This window comes from Pholcus phalangioides, unplaced genomic scaffold (assembly GCF_987345545.1).
Source record: "Pholcus phalangioides strain wild (caught in Gottingen) unplaced genomic scaffold, Ppha-v1.0 ptg000015l_1, whole genome shotgun sequence".
NCBI classification, from domain to species: Eukaryota; Metazoa; Arthropoda; class Arachnida; order Araneae; family Pholcidae; genus Pholcus; species Pholcus phalangioides.
This window is the reverse complement of record NW_028301608.1, coordinates 57,502,738-57,521,732: the sequence shown is the minus strand read 5'-3', so window position 1 is coordinate 57,521,732 and position 18,995 is coordinate 57,502,738. Positions and strand designations below refer to the sequence as shown.

The 18,995-nt window shown below is 34.5% G+C and overlaps 1 protein-coding gene across 1 annotated transcript in view; it reads left to right on the top strand.

Moving 5' to 3' along the window:
* LOC149076288 (discoidin domain-containing receptor 2-like) overlaps positions 1–18,995 on the top strand; it is a 74,949-nt gene that overhangs the window by 42,138 nt on the left and 13,816 nt on the right. The window contains exons 3-4 of the mRNA XM_089243845.1: positions 7,952–8,057; positions 13,427–13,658. Coding sequence (XP_089099971.1) covers positions 7,952–8,057; positions 13,427–13,658 — 338 coding nt within the window. The remainder of the gene's footprint in view (positions 1–7,951; positions 8,058–13,426; positions 13,659–18,995) is intronic.

Below are 18,995 nucleotides of genomic sequence, written 5' to 3'. Positions count from 1 at the left end.
CTTGCGCTCCTAAACAACAACCAGTTTACCGTTGTAAACTGTGTATGTGGACCTTGCCGCACTCTGCATTGCTGCATTTGTGACTCGCCTGCAATGTGTTATCCCCTGTGGTGGTGGTCATGTGGAACACACTGATGTAATAAACGATTTGGATATATATATTTTTAGCAGCTTCAAATTTTCAAAAAAGAGGAAGAAAAGCGTACGCTTCTTCATAAACAGGGGGACTGCTGGTAGCACACGGGGAAATTAATTGACCGGATGATTGGATAAGTCATTTGACAAAATGTATTGATATTATTGGTCTTCAAAGGTCGATCATCAGCTGTAGTGCATTCTTAACATGATCGGTACAGGAGGCTACCTGAATTTTGGAAAATCCCTGATAGGCCTCGTACTATAGGAGTTATAGACATGCGTTCAACATGGTCTTCACGGCATTAAAGTAGCATGCTCACATACTTTTGATAACCCCTCCATAAGATGTACCCTCCATAAGAAGAAGAAATCAATTCGGGTTGGGTCAGTTCAGCACTCGTTTCACCGGGTACAGCGATATCGTTTCTAGTACAGTAGCACAGAGGCTTATAGGTTGCCGTATAATGTTTCGTATGTCAATTGCATTCAGGTAAATAGTAGACTCCCGATTTTCCGACACTTGGAGGACCAAATGTACGTCGGATAACTGGGAGGCTATATACCATATACCCGATCAAATAAGAGAGCATCCTATATGTTGGGGCCAAAATTTTCTTCCATTATATCCCGCGGTTCGTTAAAAGTTATGTTCGCTACATCGTGATTCAACTTTTTCTTCTTTCGTAGGTGCACCTCGTACACATTCTTCTGCGGAATTTCTAACGAATCGGTTTACGGAATTAACAATGAGATTACAGAGGTTGAAGAAAAAAATCTGTATCAAAATTGTTTTCAGATATAATTGACATTGTGAAATTATTCATCAATTTTCGCATACCAATGTAGCAGCGAGTCAAATAATCGAAAGTATACCTACTACGAAGTACGTACGTAGTCGTATTTCGTACGTCTACGAAATCTACGTAGATTTCCTTCTACGAAGTCATACGAAAACGCAGATGGACGCAGAGATACATACAGTAATCAAAAGTCTACTGTGTGTATCTCTGCGTCCATTAGCACATCAGCGTTCTCCTATGACTTCGTAGAGGGAAATTTATAAATAGTGGTGTCCCAAAACAAACTTACGCAGATAATATACTATAAAAAAGTTTAATAAAAGTTATTTTGAAAAACTTGAGAAATGCAACCAATGAGCGTTTCGGTTATATTAAAGCGAATTTGGCGAATACACTCATTGGTTTAAGGAAACAGTTATTCTCCGGATATTACGCTGAGGTGAATTCGGAAAGAAAAGTCATCGCGTCTTCTCCGGGATTCGAACCCAGACCCTCTTGCAAAAGGGGCATAATACCCGGAATAATAACCTCAGCATAATATCCGAAAAATAACTGTTTCCTTGATATCTCGCGCTGAGAAAAAGCCATCTATCTCTCTCTGCACTCATTGGTTGTTTTTTTCTTCAAGTTTTGTAAAATATCTTTTATCAAAATAAAAAATTATAAAACAAGCCTGCTGTTCGGAATCGGCAATAAATTGTAGGTCCCGGTCTAATTAGCCCTCGTGTGAAGAAAATGACCGTGACGTGACAAAAATTATCAATGATCGATAAAAATTTTATAGTTTAATCCCGGCCCTATATGCAATCTTGCGACTGAATAACATGATATGCTATGAAGATGTTATTTGTGGACAACGGCATTGCTTATGATTGAGATTTTTTTTTTTTTTTTAATATTTTGGCCCTTTTAGAGGGGAATGCATTTCTGAAACGTCTTGTACGCATTGATTGATGCAATATAATCCATGCCAATATGTATAACAAAAAAATTTCACTTCAAAAAAAAAAAATTGAAAGGTACGATCTTGTTCAAAACGTTATCAACCGCCAGAACTTATTCAGTGCCTTACTTGTGGAGCCAAACTCAAAAATAACTTACTCATATCGAAATGAGAAATAATTTTGAACAAAAAGAGCAAAAAAAAAAAAATGTCTCAAAGTTTGACACATGCACACTACATGCCAAACGAGAGGCTGTAAGTAAATACCAGAGCGGAAACTCTGTTGCCTCTCACAAAGAGATAAATACTCTGAGAGACTTCCTATGATCACGATTGCAACGCAAGATACCGAGAGGAAAGTTCATAATATGGCGGCATGTATATTTATGGCGGCAATAAAATTTTATCTTTCCGAAAATAGCGAATTCTAAGTTGCGAAATATGAGGTTTGAGCGGTGGGAAGGTCTAACCTCTTTCAGTTGTTGAACGGGAGTTTCCCAAGTTTTTGTTCCTTTTTCCTCACTCGGGCTCTGGATGAAATATCTATATCGTTATCAGTTAGCAAATGTGGGTGGAGACATCTGTATCGACTTCCTGGGAGAAGTGGGGACACCAGAGAAATAACGACCTTAAGGGAAGACAATATACAAATACTTTGGGGAGCACTAAATTCCGGATAGTAAAAATTTAATAAAGGTTTTTCACAAATGTTTTCCTGCATCAAAGTACGTGGTACCTACTGCTGGTAAGATAACATATTTTATTGAAAACTTGATAAAGGTAAAGATGCTCAAGTATGATAAAAGGAAAAAAAGTGCATGTTTAGGAGTTACAAAACGTATAAGAATGAATAAATAAGAGCAAATCCGAAATGGTGTTTTATCGCAGCAACCGCATAGACACATAAAATTTGTTGTAAAATCCACGGTACTTGTCCATTATCTGATAAGTGAGACACTGTTCGTTTTGTTATACATTCATGTCACCCTGAACTAATTGTATCGTGCAGTATAATGAAATGGTTTAAGTTGTCATCAATTGAATCCGTTCTAAGTAATTATCAAGACCAGATGTTTGTACAACCTCCGGCCCGCGAGCCAAATGTGGCCCTGCAAGTGGTTCCACCCGCCCAGTGAAAAGTGTACCAGTGGGTGAGTGTCTGTACGCAAAATACATAGACTAACCATATCTCTTTCACAAAAATACGGGAAATCAGGCACCTTAAAATACGTCGTAAAAAAAATTGCCATAATCAAGGAAAATTGCCAACTATCACTAAAGTTGCTGAAAGTCCTCAATGGCAGGAAATGGAAGGCTACTGATGAAATGGATTAAAATTTAATCCACTAAAAAATGTACGTTTGACAAATATTTGAGAAGAATATATTTATACATGATTATAATCAATTAAAAATGGTATTTAATTAATATTAATATATAATAACATGATAAGTCAATTATAAGTTCATACAAATCATCTTAATTCTGGATTTTTATGAAGAAAAAAAAATAAAGTAATCCTGTTAAGAACACTGGAAATTTCAATAATTCATGAAAAAAATTTTGGATGTCCAAAATTACGGAAATATACGTCCCGTGAAATACGGGTCTTGTGGTCATCCGATATATATATATATATATATATATATATATATATATATATATATATATATATATATATATATATATATATATATATATATATATATATATATATTATTGCCATAGACCGAAGTGCTGCCAATTCACGAACTGACCAAGAGTTTTGGCCAAAGTTCAATTTTCAGAAATGATTCCGGCTTTGGCCAATTTGTGAAGTAGCAGGAGATACATTTAGTCAAAGTTCGATGCGCGGATGTAAGACGGTAAGGTGGGCGCCAAATTGAACTTTTCCATCGCCAACGTGGGAAAATGGCTATACACAGGGTGTCCCGTGAGTGCTAAAGCTCGAAAGCCGTTAATGTGCACATTACCTAGCTAATCTGCAGATTACCTGACACCTAGATAATCTGTAGATTAACTGACACCTAGATAATATGTAGATTAACCGACACCTAGATAATTCTGAATGAATTACTGATTTCTGCACTTTAGCGAAAACACTTAACACGACCTTCATCTCATCAATTGTGCCAACTTGGAAAAATGCGCCAACTTGTCGATGACCCCGATTCATGTGTTTTGTTTTTATCGAACTTCCGCCAGAGATCTCCGGTCAAATCACGAAATGGCTGGTCAAAGTCCGAAATTCAGACGTTGGCCTGGTCAGTTTACAACAAAATTGGCCATTTCGTGAACTTACCAATTTCAAGGTTTAGCAATAATATGTAGACGTATTTGGCGCTTTAGTGGCATAAATACCTCATATTTAAACTGGTCGTGCATCCCTTATTAAATAGTGACTGAATATCATATTCACGCGTACAATCCGGCATGCCGGAGAGAAAATGACCTCTTAATATCCTCCCCCCCTACTAGAAGCAATGTGCAATGTCTTTAGAAGAACAACAAAGTGGGAAATCACATTTCAATGTTTATTCTAAAAACATGCTGCTCTATGGAAGTTATTTTCTCGAAATTTTTTGTAACGCGTGTTTCAATAGGGATACACATTCGTTTTTCAGGCAAAACTTAGATAGCAAAATAAGGTATCCAACCAGCTGATAAAAAAGGGAAAATTTGCAAATTCTAACATGAGCGGAGACGACGACACTCTATTCAATACGAATTTATCAAGTTGAAATCACCGTATTTACATACTCTCAGAAATTTGATGTGAATAAAAACGAAGTTTTTAAATTTACAAAGAAAACAAAGTTTCTACTCCTTGATTTTTCTTTCGGGAATACTTGCTTAAAACTTACAAAAATGTTTTGTACTAAAACATATCATTACTCAGTATTTATTTCATTACTCCAGTTAATATTTTCTGAATTAGAAAAAAAAACAACAATCCCTATTTATTTTTCGAGTTCTTGAAATTTTGGTCCGACTATTCTGACAATCAACTGACCATTGGAACGGGCTACATTTCATTTCGGCCCATCACTTCCTAGGAGAAAAAACAGTAACAAACCAACGGATATTACAAATTCCAACGAAATCTGCTCATTAAAAATGTTTATAAAGATTTTTATTTAATATTCTGTTTTGAAATGTTTCCGTTGTGACATTTCACGTTTAGAGGAATAACAGCTTATCTATCGATTTCCAAATCAAATAACAACATCTTTTTGTACCTCGATTAAAATTTCACGAATATTATTTAGTACAAATTCATTGCAAATCTCTTGGGGATAATTCTAAAATATATTCTATATCACGATTTTACTTATTTTTTTTTATAAAAAGAGGAAAATATCCCAGTAGTGGAACGGTATAAGAGTAAAGCTACCGAAAGTGTGTCGTGCACTGTGCACTTGCATTATTTATGCCTTTCGCGACGCAATATTGGTTCCGCCCAAGAGTCCTCCTGGTTTTCTACTTTTTTTTTTTTTGGTGTATACTTTTCTTCATTTCTCGCTATCACCTGGTCTTGGGGACTCACTGGCATGGCTTTTATGGTTCTTTTCTTATTTTTATATCCCGGATATAAGGTAAGGAAAAGTTAAAGAAAAAGTAAAAAAAAATATATAAGCATGAACAGAAAATTGTTGAATTATTTATTCTAGGCTGCAGTATGAGCAGAAGTTGGGTGGAATAGGGATTTTCCGTGTTTGCGCTACGAACAGCAAGCATTGCAGCAAAGATTCGAGAGTTTTTCGGGAACGGAATATTCTCGGTGCCCCGAGTTTACATACTTAGTATTTCCTGTCCTGGTTATTTTTACCAGGCAAGTCAAGGTTTTTCTTCTTTTTTTATTAAAGTTTTTTCTTATGGGGAAAAATATTTTGCTTGAAAGTAGAATGTTTTTTAAGAAATGAAAGAAAAAAGACAAAATAGAACTGTCAGGTCATATTTGTACGGTGAAAATCTGAAAAGAACAATTTTAAGATTTCTTTTTCTATGTTGTTTATTCCGCGAAGAATGTTAGAACCAAACAAGAGATTTAGTTTCTGTTTTAAGGGAGGAAAAGTTCGCATAATGGATGTCTACTTGCCGGTTGTGGAGGTTTTAATTGTTCTAAGAAAATGCGATAAAGCATAATAACAATATAATTCTATTTATAAAGAGGATCATTATTAGTTTTAAATATTACGAATACAAAGTAAGGATAAAGAAAAGGTAGAAGTATACGTCGCCTACCCAAATAGGTTATCGCTATGATAGGGTAAAGGCGTGTGATTGGAGTCATAAGATACTGTCTGGTCAAATAAAAGTGGCCATACCAGTGTCCTACTGTCCTACGACCCGAGTAGCGCAGTGGTAAAAAATGCTCGTTTTCCATCAGAAATGTTACCCTCAGGATCCGTAGGTTCGATCCAGGGGAACATCGAAAGCAAGTTATTCACATACCGAGCCTGGGTCAACCACCGATAGATGGCGCTTTCATATACCACCCAACTCCATCGGTTGGAAATTGCTATATGGCGATATGACCGGAGGTTGGTGTGTGGTGATGTAGTATTGCGAATGAAAAAGTCTCAGAAAGAAAAGTTATAATGGGTTATTTCTATTGGGCTGTTTCATCACCGTGTGACATAAATTGAGATATTTGATTTCACACGAAGCTTGTGATTTTTATACATGTTACTGCAAAGCCTAAAGTTGGCCACTTCGCGAATTGGATGGCCCAGTTGATCCGGCCAATCTCCGAAATTCGGGCTTTGGCCGCTCGTGTATGTCGATCCCTATATATCCCTATGCGTATAGATCACTAAAATATCGATATCAGATTCCTTTGATCTTAGGGTAATTAACGAATAAAATTATTTTTGTAACATATTTGCAAACAAGAAATCAGTCGAATTTAAATATATTTATTTATTTTTCATAACAGTGGAATATTAATCAGGAATCAACACCATAAACCTGTACAAAAAAATTGATATCTGATTATTTCGTCAAGTACGAATTTAATTATTTTGCTGTTAAATTTTCGAACATCTCACGAATTTCCGTCTCAACGGTTTAATTTTTCATCTCCAGTACTATTTGTCATACGTTGATATACAGCTTGTTTAGTTTTGGAAATTTCCGAAATTAGGCCTACAACATTTTATTTTAGTTTTAGTGTTTTTTTAAATATGATTTATGATTTGATAATTTCATAATAAGAATATTTACCGTATTCAAACCTTTCTTAAACTGGAACTGTTTTGTGTAAAATCAACGGCCAAGAAAAACACCTTTCTAAGGGCACGCTATATAGCAATATACGTAGACGATAAAAATAATACTAATTCTTAGAATATTATAACCATATCATATAATTGAAAAAAAGACTCTCTAATAGTTCTTTATATGTACTGTACAAAGATTTCAGTACACTACGGTATGTGCCTGTTTTTGAATTTTTGTGATATCACAAAAAAAAATATAATAATAATTCCAGACATAACTTTTCCGAATCCGATAGGCATGATAAGAGTGGCTGATCCTAGCCAACATTCTACTAAACTATGGTATTTCTGTTTCGAAAATGCAATTTACTACATCTAAGATCGGAAACTGAAACTTATTCAGCATAAACAATTGCAGTTGTTTGCACTGAATAATGTGATAATTATCATTGTCTGTATGTTCCTGATAATAAGTTTCCATAACCTGATTCCCTTGCGCAAATTTCCCTTTAATATTTATATTTTCTTTCTTTCAAACCGAGCACAATTCAATTCTATCACCATCTACGGGTGATTTACTGCCTAGTGAGTTGTGCCGGAGGTGTAACTGTGTGTGCACCTAACAGTCTGAGTGCGTATGCAGTGTTCTGTTTGATTTTTCAGTGCTGCCATCTATATTTCAGTAGTCAAGTGAGTCATGTGTTGTGATAGAATTACATTTGTACAGTTTGTAGGTCTGTTGCTCTCTGTGGCGATACTTAATATTACTACTGTTAGAATGTTTCGAAGAAAATCATGTTTTTGGCCATATCCCCTTTCACCATTAACGTTTGCAATTATTATTTCAGACCAATGTAACCAAGCACTTGGCATGCACTCCGGTGAGATCAGTGATGATAAAATCAACGCTAGTTCGTCGCACAACAATGTTAACGTCGGCCCACAAAACGCTAGGTAATATTTGTTTTCTTTATTATTAATTGTTTTTTGATAATTTCAATACGATTATCTGTTTGTATAAGAAATATGTTTGTTTAAAAAAATTGCCTTAAAATTCAAAACTTTCACATGAACTCTATATTATGGTCTCTAAATTCCGTACGTGTCTATACGTTGTCGCAGAATATAGCAGTAAGGCTATGATATAAGTAATGGCTTTATAGCACAGCATGTTTACATGGATTATATATATTATAAATAATAGATGCTGGAATTAATATTATTCATGCCCGAAAAAAAAAAAGCAGCTCCACTAGATTTATGCAGTTAAAAAATAAATAAATAAATAAATTCATTTATTTTTGCATAATAAATATCAAAAGTGGTATAATTTTTTCGAATAGAATTTTTGAATGAAATACAATAATTCAAGAGAAACGTGCTCATCAATTAAAGATCCAAAATTCGTCAAATCACTAATTTCAATTTTTCGCGCTTTTGGCGTCAGAAAAGAAGCCATCAAGTTACAATTAACTCGCTTATAGAATCACAGTCGATTTACGGTACGGGACTGGACGGTAGGCGTAGTAAAGAGAGGAATACCTTCCAATCCGCAACATCATGTAAATTTACGAAAAACTTGTTTTTCATGGCAATGAAGAAGGAAACCTGATTGTGACTAAAAACAACAAATAATTAAAGGCAAGCCAGAGCTACAAAGGCTACTAAATATTATCCAGTTCATCGATAGCAATCAAGAACAGTTGATTCCCTGTAAAAATAATCCATTGGGAGATTTCTCCGTCACAAAGCATTCCAATAGATGCAATTTCTGACTCCGATTCAGACGAACTAATGGTTGAAGAAGGCGGACAATGAAGTTCGAAGATTAGTGCGTGTCTAAATTAAAAATATGATTGCTTTGCTTTATAACCATATAGTGCATTTAACAAACTTTTTCCACATATACATGGGTAATTGTCGCACCTGTCTGAAAATAACTATACATATTAATATCTGTGTATATTTGGGTTTTATTATGTGAAAATTTTCCACCCTTTTACTGTGGTTTTTTTTCCTTCATTTTTTGTGCTTATTTATTTTAATGCCGTTTTTGTTTTCTTTTTGTATTTTACTTTATTTTTGTAAACGCAATAAATAGGGGGACGCAGAGAGAGACGGCGGGTTATCACGAAGAGTGGGGTCGGCTGCTGGTCTCCCGAAGAGAGGGACACGGCTAAGTTTTTCCAGCATGGTCTAGGTCTTGGACCAACTGGTCATATCTCTTTGTTGAGACAGAGCGGTGGCCCATGTTCTGGTTAGGAAGAGAAACATGGTAGGCGTGGACGTAGGATAGGGTAGCCAGATCATGCGACTGAGTAACTGGGATAAATCCTGATAAAAGCCGTGAAATTTTGAGAAAATAAAAGAAAAAAAACTAGACTTTTTTTTTATAGCAGGCAATAGATTACATTACATGTTGACACTAAAAGCATGGTCCTTGTACAATTAATTTCAGTGTCCTTCGATCTTTTTCTTATTGTAGATAGTGTAGATCGCTGAAATTAAGTGAAAATTTTCGTGAGCCGGAATAAATGGAAAAAGAAAAATTTAAAGCCGGTTAAAAAAGAAAAAGTTGAAAATTTCATAACATCCTGGCTTATTATTTCTTCACATTTTTACATTTTGCCATTATAAATACGAGACGCCGCTTTTAGCTGGGGTTCCAGCTGTCACCTATTGAATAAAATCAAAACTATACGTGTTATAATTCCCAAAATGAAATTATTGTTGGTTTTAAAACCATGTGCAGTATAAGAATCAATAACATGTGGCATGATTTTTTTTTTCATTTTCATTTGGTGTAACATACCGGTGTAAATTTTATGTGCCTAATTACTGGTTGCTATGTGTTTCGATAGCTACAAAAAGTAATTCATCGACAAACATAAAAAATATATAAACCGGTATTATGACACATGAAATATATGACAATATGCAAAATAAAAATAACAAATAATATATAGTATCATAAACAAATTTTGTTCGCTTTTATGCTGCATACTGGGTTAAACACTGCAACCAACTTTACTTTAATATTTTTTGACGTAGCATAGGCTTCATTTGATACGTGGCAGTAGAAAGTCCAATATGTTTGTGTTGAAGAGAATTTTTCTACAATTTTAGAATCATTCGCAGAATTTTCATCCCTTTTCACTTTCTATACTATTATAATGGGGCCATAAAATGTATAATTTTTTTGGAAAAATATATTTCTACGTTTTTAGGCAAACAAGAGTCTTTTCTGTTCCTGAATGTTATTAGGATACACAGTTTCGCTTGAAGTGAGTTTTCAATTTCGCAGAATAGCCCAGTTGCATGAAGTATGTGAGTCCATGACTGCACCGACATGCTAAATACTGGGACCGTGAAAATAGATCATAATGCACTAGCAACACATTTGTATCATGGCTGCCAAATAAAGCATTTATTAAGCAGTGCGAAGGAACATTTGAATCACCCTTAATGAAAAAAAACAGATAATGAAATGATTAAAAATTCAGAGCCGTGGAATCTATCAATGGCTAGCAATTGCACATTGAATGTAAAAATCAGTAATTGGTGACCCCCCCTCCCTTCCCCCATGGCAGCGATGCATTCTTGTATACGTCGATATAAGGAGTGATAAAGATTCCTGATCTCATCTTGCGATACATTTTGCGAGGCATTCATCAATTGGTGCTCCAAATCTGCGACATTTTGAGGTGTCCGAATCTGGCAGCTTAAACTATCCCAAACATGTTCGATTGGCGAAGGGTCCGGTGACCTTGCTGGCCAAGGAAGAGTATCAATAGTACGGAGGCAGTCAAGAGATATGTTTGCCGTATTGGGCCTGGCATTATCTTGGATAATGGCCCGAGGACGACGTGCCAAGTAAAACTAAGTAACTGCACTTCGTTTGAAACCTTTTTGTAACTGAATGTATGCTTCTAAAGTCGGCGGTTGCAGATATATCCACTGTGTAATTTAAATACTTTTTGAAGGGTGATAACACAAAATTTCTCGGGAAGACAATTTTTGCGCCCTCCCCTAAGCCAAAAGTCGATCCTGCGAACACCCTTCATCAAGATCTGGTGCCGAAACCCTTTTTTTTCATTTCAGATACGTCATTCATGTTGCAAAGGTCTGTATAGTTACAAAAAAAAATGTTTATACGGATATCCTATCCTCAAAAACCCAGTTAGAAAGAAGTTTTCCTGTCTCTTCTGAGGCAAGCAAAAAGAATTCCATGTTTATAAGCGCGGCATTCACTGCGATATTTGATTGGAAATTTGGGAAAGAACAGTCAAAAGTAACTTTCATTGGGCTTGAAAATTTTTGCAAACTTGGTATAAGGGAATTTACATACGAAATTTCGAGATGATCGGAAAATATTTTTTTTGGGGTGGGGGTCGTTATTTTTGCAGAAGAGTGTATTATGGCCGCGTCGGATATGTGATAGAAAAAATGCATGCCAGCTCAAAATTTTTACATGCCCTGCATTGTCGGGCAATAAATTTGTCCAACCCTGGTAAGTATATACGTTGTGCTGAGAAGTTGAGAAAAATAAGAAGAGAGTTGATTTTTTTCATTGAGCACAACAGCTTAGTTTTCAGAGACTTTCGTGTTTGAAGATCAAATGCATACCGTAAAAACAATCGGGTTCATTATAAACGAGCTTTGATAACATGCACAATAATAACGAAAACATATATTAAAGAAGAACTAAAAAAGTAACGTATGAAGGAGACGACTGTGGTACAAATTCAGTTTTTTGCTTTAGAGAAATAAGATAATGTTTTTGTTTTTATACTTTCATGATTTGTCAATTCATTGAACTTATTATTTTACGACTTCTAACGTGCGTTAAAACCTTTTCATGTTATTTAGAGTTCTTAAAAGTCCTACTTGTAATGCCAAACAAGAGTGTCATTACATTCGTCTTCATTTACATTGGAAAACGATATGCTTTCTTGGTGTGAAGACATGAGAAAATCAAAGAATAGCGTGAAAGCTTCGCCGATGTTTACTTATTGCTCTTTTTTAAAAAGTAGGATTACTCCTTTATTCGTATTCGTAGTGTATTAGAGATAGAACAACCCATGGAGTGAAGTTAGTTTTCATCAAGGGCGGTTCCTCATAAATTTGATCGCTTAACGGACATGTCATACAATGTGTTCTTGTTGATGAGGTCATCTATCTTCCGAATGAGAAGTATATATAGTGTGAAGTTGAAATGAAAATTTGTTTTTATAACGCTGATACAACGGGTTCTAACCTTTTTGTAAATGCTAGTTAGGCTTATTGTGCTAATTATGTCGCACCCATGTATATAATGGTTGACCGATATTTTTCCTTGCTTCAAATTATCTTAGTAACAGTAGTGTTACGGTAGTTTGTAGAACAAAATTATCAATCTAATGTTATCTTAGGATGCCAAATCGTTTTCCCACTCCATAAATTTTCGACCACGAGCAATCAATGCTATGGGCTTCCCTCTAAAGCAGGGCTGCACAATATTTTCGGTTCGTGGGCCAGATATGCGATAGTTTTTCCGCTCGCGCTAAAGAAACTTGTATAAAGTAAAGTGACCTGTAGTTTACTGGACGTTCCCATAAATTTGGCCTTCCATTTCAACTTTTACCTAAAAAAATGTTCTGTTTTTCTCCTCCATTTTCAACTAGGTTTACTTGAATTTGTGAGATCAAGAATTAAGCTTATTTTCATGACATAAATTATCGAATTCGAAAAATTTTTGGGGCTGTAATTGACAACTTAACTTGCATTCGACAGTTTTTTTTGGCGACAGTTGGTGGTAACCCGTATGGAACGCGATTTCCCGTATTTTTATGATGGTAATACGGTAAGCCGACGCATTTATCGTGTTGAGTGTATTTATATTTTTCTACCGGAACATTTTTCACGGATCAAGTGGAGCCTCTTCGCTGCCCAAATGCGGTCCATGAGCTTGGGATTGTGCGCCCCTTCTCAAGAGCATACATGCCACGTGCCGGGGTATGCAAATGTCCAAACTTGAATGTACTATGGCTTTCTTCAAATTCGTGAAAATGTGTTTAATTCTAAGGGCATGAAATTACTTTGAAGACAATAAAAATATTTCGCACCTGACAGAAAAGAGCTCCAAAATATAAAATTCCCAAAATTTTGCAATATAAGGTGCTTATTCAGGAAATAATATATCACTTACTTACGATGAGATTTTTATAAAGTAACTGCATAATCACACAAGATTGACCATATCTTTATGATGTTCCGCGTTTTATCTCTATCAACTACTCACCAGGCAACAACGGTATTGAAGTTATTTGTTTTTTCCTCCCCAGACTCAACCAAGAAATCAATGGTGGAGCATGGTGTCCTAAGAAACAGATATCGGAGAACGTGCTCGAGTACTTGGAAATCAGTTTGAACTCACTACACGCCATAACAGAAGTGGCCACGCAGGGTCGGTTTGGTAACGGGCAAGGTCTCGAGTACGCCGAGAAGTACATGCTGGAGTACTGGAGACCAGGATTATCAAGATGGATAAGATTCAAAAATAGGAGCATGGAGCATGTATGAATTTTCATTTTGTATTCGTTTACTTTCCATGATTATTTCAAGTAATTAGGCTTGGTTTCGTTTAGTATATTAGCTAAAATCCATGAATATCCAAGTCGATACTTCATATTTTCATGGGCAGAATGACAGAATTGGAATTTAATTTAGTTTGAACGCACAGCATAGAGCCTTAAGAATGTGGTTCTTCTCTTTAGAATTTTGAAGATATTTCAAATCCCGTTCGTATCCACCATTATTTTTAATAAAACTACACCATTTATTTTTAATCTGGAGTCCGCGGACCCCTGGGGGGATCTTGGAGAGTTTTCAACTGGAAAAGAAGAACTATAATCAATAAACAGCCCTCGTCTTAGCCTCAAGGGTCCAAGGAACACAAAAACTTTTAATATTGTTAAATTAAAATTTAGGTTCCATGCACTATAGTTACTTTTTAAATTCAATGACTAGGAAATACGGCATAAATGCGATATTATATGCAAATGGGTATTTTTCCCATCATAAAAATAATAATAATAATAACGTGGTCCTCGCGTACTCCCAGGAGATCCGTAATATTTTATTTTCATTTTATTAAGAAAATTAAAAAAAAAACCCATTTTATTATAAAAAACGAAAAATATAATTGGGTTATTATTATTAAAAATAACTCTGTATTTATAAAATAATTTTAGAAATACACAGATATTATTTTCAGTGACGTTATTAGAATTATTGAAAACGCACACTTTGCATCCATCAGTGTTTCTCGGAGTATGTTCAGCAAAGCGTGCATGAGTTTTGCATGATTGTTCCTAAATTATGTATTGCGTGAAATGTATTTAATTAACATTCAAAGAGTACTTTATGCAGTACTTTTCAGGAACAATCGGGAATGATCGATAATTTATTATTGAAACTATTTATAAATATTATATTTTATTTTTAAATGTATATTATTTTCAAAATAACATTTTCAGGTTCAGTTGAATTATTAACTTGTTTTTATTTTATTTTATTATTAATTTATAAGTTATTGAATTACATATTTTTAATAAGTTTGAATTACTAATAAAGCACTTTTTAAGTGTAAAGAGGCTCTGAAAATACTTAAATGTATTTGGGAACTATTATCTGCATAAAAAAATTCTCATTTTAGTAACGGATAACGCTTATTTCCCTTATTTTTATGATTTTCCGAACTTTTTAATTGGGCTTCTGAGGACAGGGTGTCCATATAAAAGTAAACTTTTTTATATTTTAATAACTATACAATCGCTTGCAACGCGAATGGCATATGTTAGTATTACAGGTTAGGATAATTTTTCTTATTGGAAGTACGCAATACATATATATATATATATATATATATATATATATAAAGGATCAACGGTTCACCATTAAAATGGGACAAGGGGAATTAAGTAATCATACTGTATATACATAGCAGAATACTCACAATTTAGGATTACAATTATTCAAACATTTTCAGGAGTATTTATCATTCATCGAAAACACTTCTGGAAACCAGCATTTTCCGATATTTTCACCTGTAATGTTGAAAATTATATCTGAAACAACTCCCCCTGTGTGCATACTCGATCATCTAAATCTATCGATGTCATTTACATCTTTATAAATTCAATAGCGGCATTTTGTCCGCTACTGCAATCTCAAATGAGTTTTATGTATGATACACCAATATTATAATATTCGTTAAATGCAACGAGAAAATGCATTCATTTGCATTACTGATGGTTCTCATTGTCGCATCGAAATAGAGTGAATTCAAGTAAATGGAAATATCTAGCTAAACAAAGCTTCAAGATTCTCATGAAAGCAAAAGATATTGACTTCATGATTTCAATGAATCACCGCCATAATGTCACCGAGCACGATGTAGAAATAAAAGAAAAATGGAATCATTCGGATGAAGAAGAACATTCTGTCTTCGCTAATGTATTTGACTAATTACCATTCTTGGTATTTGCGCTCCGTTGAACTCTTTCATGTGTTTTGAACGCAAACAATTTTTGTTCCGCATCCGCATAAACAAAATTAGTATTTAAAAGGCTAAATTTTCTTTTTTTGCTTGTCTATCTTTTAGAACAAGGATTCATTTTTTTAATGTTTTTTTGTATGTTTATGCATGTTCGAGTTCTTAAAGTTTCGGATGTTTAGAACAGATTTTCCGCACGGATTCTCCAGAAAATTAATGAGCTCTTTGCATTTTGCTAAACCTGAAATTATTTCGTTTAAAATGTTCCTATTTTGTACGTCATTTTCTTTGTTTGTTTGTAGCACGCGAACGTTTCTTTGCTCGTTAAGAAACAATTTTTGAATATGTTTGTTTATATTTGAACATTTACATTTATTTCGCATTATCATTACCAAAATTATCTAAAAGACATTTGGAAAGTTTTTTTTCGCTCTTATTTTGAATTTATTAGCTTTGATTCAATACTCGTAACGTGATGGAACTAATATGCTTTGTTTAGGTGATTTATAAGTTCTCAAAAGAGATTTTTATAAGAACTTGGCAATCGAAATATTTTACTATTTCTAATTGTAACGTTCCTACATATATTTTAATACACATTCACATTCATAAACATTTCACTTGGTTATTTTACTTTTGCTTGTTTATTCTACTTTTTTGTGCCCCTCCCCCTCCCTCCCCCTTTGCATTTATTTGTGATGTAAATGCTGCACCTGCCATTCAAGAGTATGCACATTAAATAAATAAACGCTAAAGCAGGGGCCTTCAACTCATGGTTCGCGGACCACACGTGACCCTCGAAACTTTATTTCCGCATTGGCTTACCGAAGAAAACCACACGTAATTACAGAAATTATGGGAATGCTGAAGAGAATAACTTTCAATGAAACTATGTTTTCAATATTAGTGAAAGTAGCAATTTCAAAATTAGTCTTAGCAAACATTTCCGAAATACGAGATAAATATTTTCAGAATTATTGAAATAAACATATTTTTTTTTTAAATCAATGAAAAATATATTTCCAAAATAAATAAAATGTTTGTCCAGAATTGTTGAAATACACATTCTCAGAATGAATGAGAAATATTTCGAGAACAAATGAGAAATATTTCAAGAATAAATTAGAAATATTTCAAGAATAAATTAGAAATATTTCAAGAATAAATTAGAAATATTTCAAGAATAAATTAGAAATATTTCAAGAACGAATGAGAAACATTTCCAGAATTGACAAAATAATTTGAATTAATGAAGTTTAATAAAAATCAGAATACATATATGTAAAATTCTCGAATAAATAGCGTCTGTGTTTGACTCGGAGACCTGGACCCGTTCACCCCACTCGTTAAGACAATCCAGACATGACTTGACACAGAATGACTTATATAATATGAATAAAATGACTTGTCGGCCCTCGGATTCATGATTTTTTCTATACCGGGATTTGTGAAAAGTTGAAGACTCCCCCTGCATTAAAGAATACTTTTTTTATGCCACATGTCAATATAAAAAACAGTAAAATTATTATACCAACAGAAATCATAGGTGTTTTCGCAAAAGTAATCCGATCGAAAAGCTGACCACTCCCTTCATTTACCATGTAGGACACATATGGGTATTTTTGTTATGATCGGGTTTATTTATTTATAAGATAAAAGCTAAAACTTATGCTAATGTGGCACTTTCTACTCGGAGCTGATACTGTATGTGATGTCCAGTCAAAGTATCCATAAAACGCACGGAACCATAGAATGGCTCATGTATATGGGGAGAAGAGGAATCACTTATTTTATGTTAGTGCTTGTGACTCTGTGGGATTGATTTTTTTTTCTGGGTCGTTAATCTCTTCGACGTAAAAGATCCGAAGAATGGTAAATAGAAGCCAGCTCGAATAAAGATGTTGCTCTATTTAGTACAAAAGACGATATAAATAATTGATCAGGATAAATAATAGCCGCGCTTCTTCAGTAAATCAGTTCGCATTTTACTGCTCAAATAAAACAGGAACGTGATACAATCGTTACTTTTATTTCTTTCTACTCCCCATTCTTATTTTACTTCATGTAACAATATAGGACTATTTTTGACTAATACAGTGAAACCTCGATACAGCGATGTTCTGCGGACAAAGGAAAAATATCGTTGTTGAGGGATTAGGGGTCGTTCAAGTATTACGTCAGCAATTTCTTGAGAAAAAATTGTGACCTCCTTCCTCTTGTGAACCCTACTCCCAGACGATAAAAATTTATTTTTTTGGTGTAAAAAAATATTAAAATTTCGGAAGAAAATACCTTTATATGTTATTATAAATTTCTGTTAATTTCAGTGCTATTTGAAGGCTAAGAACTCAAAATTTATCTTTAAGAAATTCATTGTGACCGACCCTCTAAGACATATATGGTAAACCCTTGACCCACGGACGAAATGTGGCACTGGGGTTATATGATGTGACCAGTCCCCTCAAACATAATTTTATAAAATTGAACTAAGCGGCACCTTAATATATCGATTAAGTGGCCCGTGGCACATTTAGAGATCCCTTGAGTGACATGTGGCACAGTTATAGAGCACTTGAGAGGCCCCAGTGCGGTTCTACATCACTCAACAGACCCGTGACACATTTTCAGATTACCTAAGTGATTCACGGCATAACTACGGATCACTTGAGTGATGCGTGTCACAGTTCCAGAGCACTTAAGCAGCCCAGACAAATTTCCAGATCACTTGGATACACAGAACATTTAGCGATTACTGAAGTGGCTCTGTAAGGGACTTCACAAACTAGCGAAAGGTTTTTATCGTTTTTGGCACACCAAGTAAGTTGTCTTTAAGTATTATATTTCATATTTTTATATTTTATAAAGGATGGTTGATACATTCAAATCCCCCCCCCCCCTTGTCATCAAAAGTCAGCAAATCACAAATCCTCCTCCCCATCGATGCTGACGTAATACTTGAATGAACCCTTTATCGTTATGTCGAGTGGTGGCATTACCATCAGCGCCCGGAAAATCCATGCTGTTGTTGCCATCTTTTTTGAATTAAAGTTTTTGATATCAGCATGAAATTAATTTTTCATCATTTACTTCGAGGCAAAATATTCAAATTGATTAGTTGATCAATAAAATTCAGTTGGTTGTTTCACCTTGTAAAGTAGTCCCGCCCCCAACAAATCTTTGTACTATACAGAAATTAGCTTTACGTGAAACTTCATTAAACTTTCAAAAGGTAGTTAGCGCAAAATACTGATGTTATCAAACACTTCCGACAGAAAAGAAAAACTGGTGAGGAAATTAAAAATATAACGAGAAGGTGATTTTGAGTGAAATATAAATCTACCGTTGTGTAGCACTTT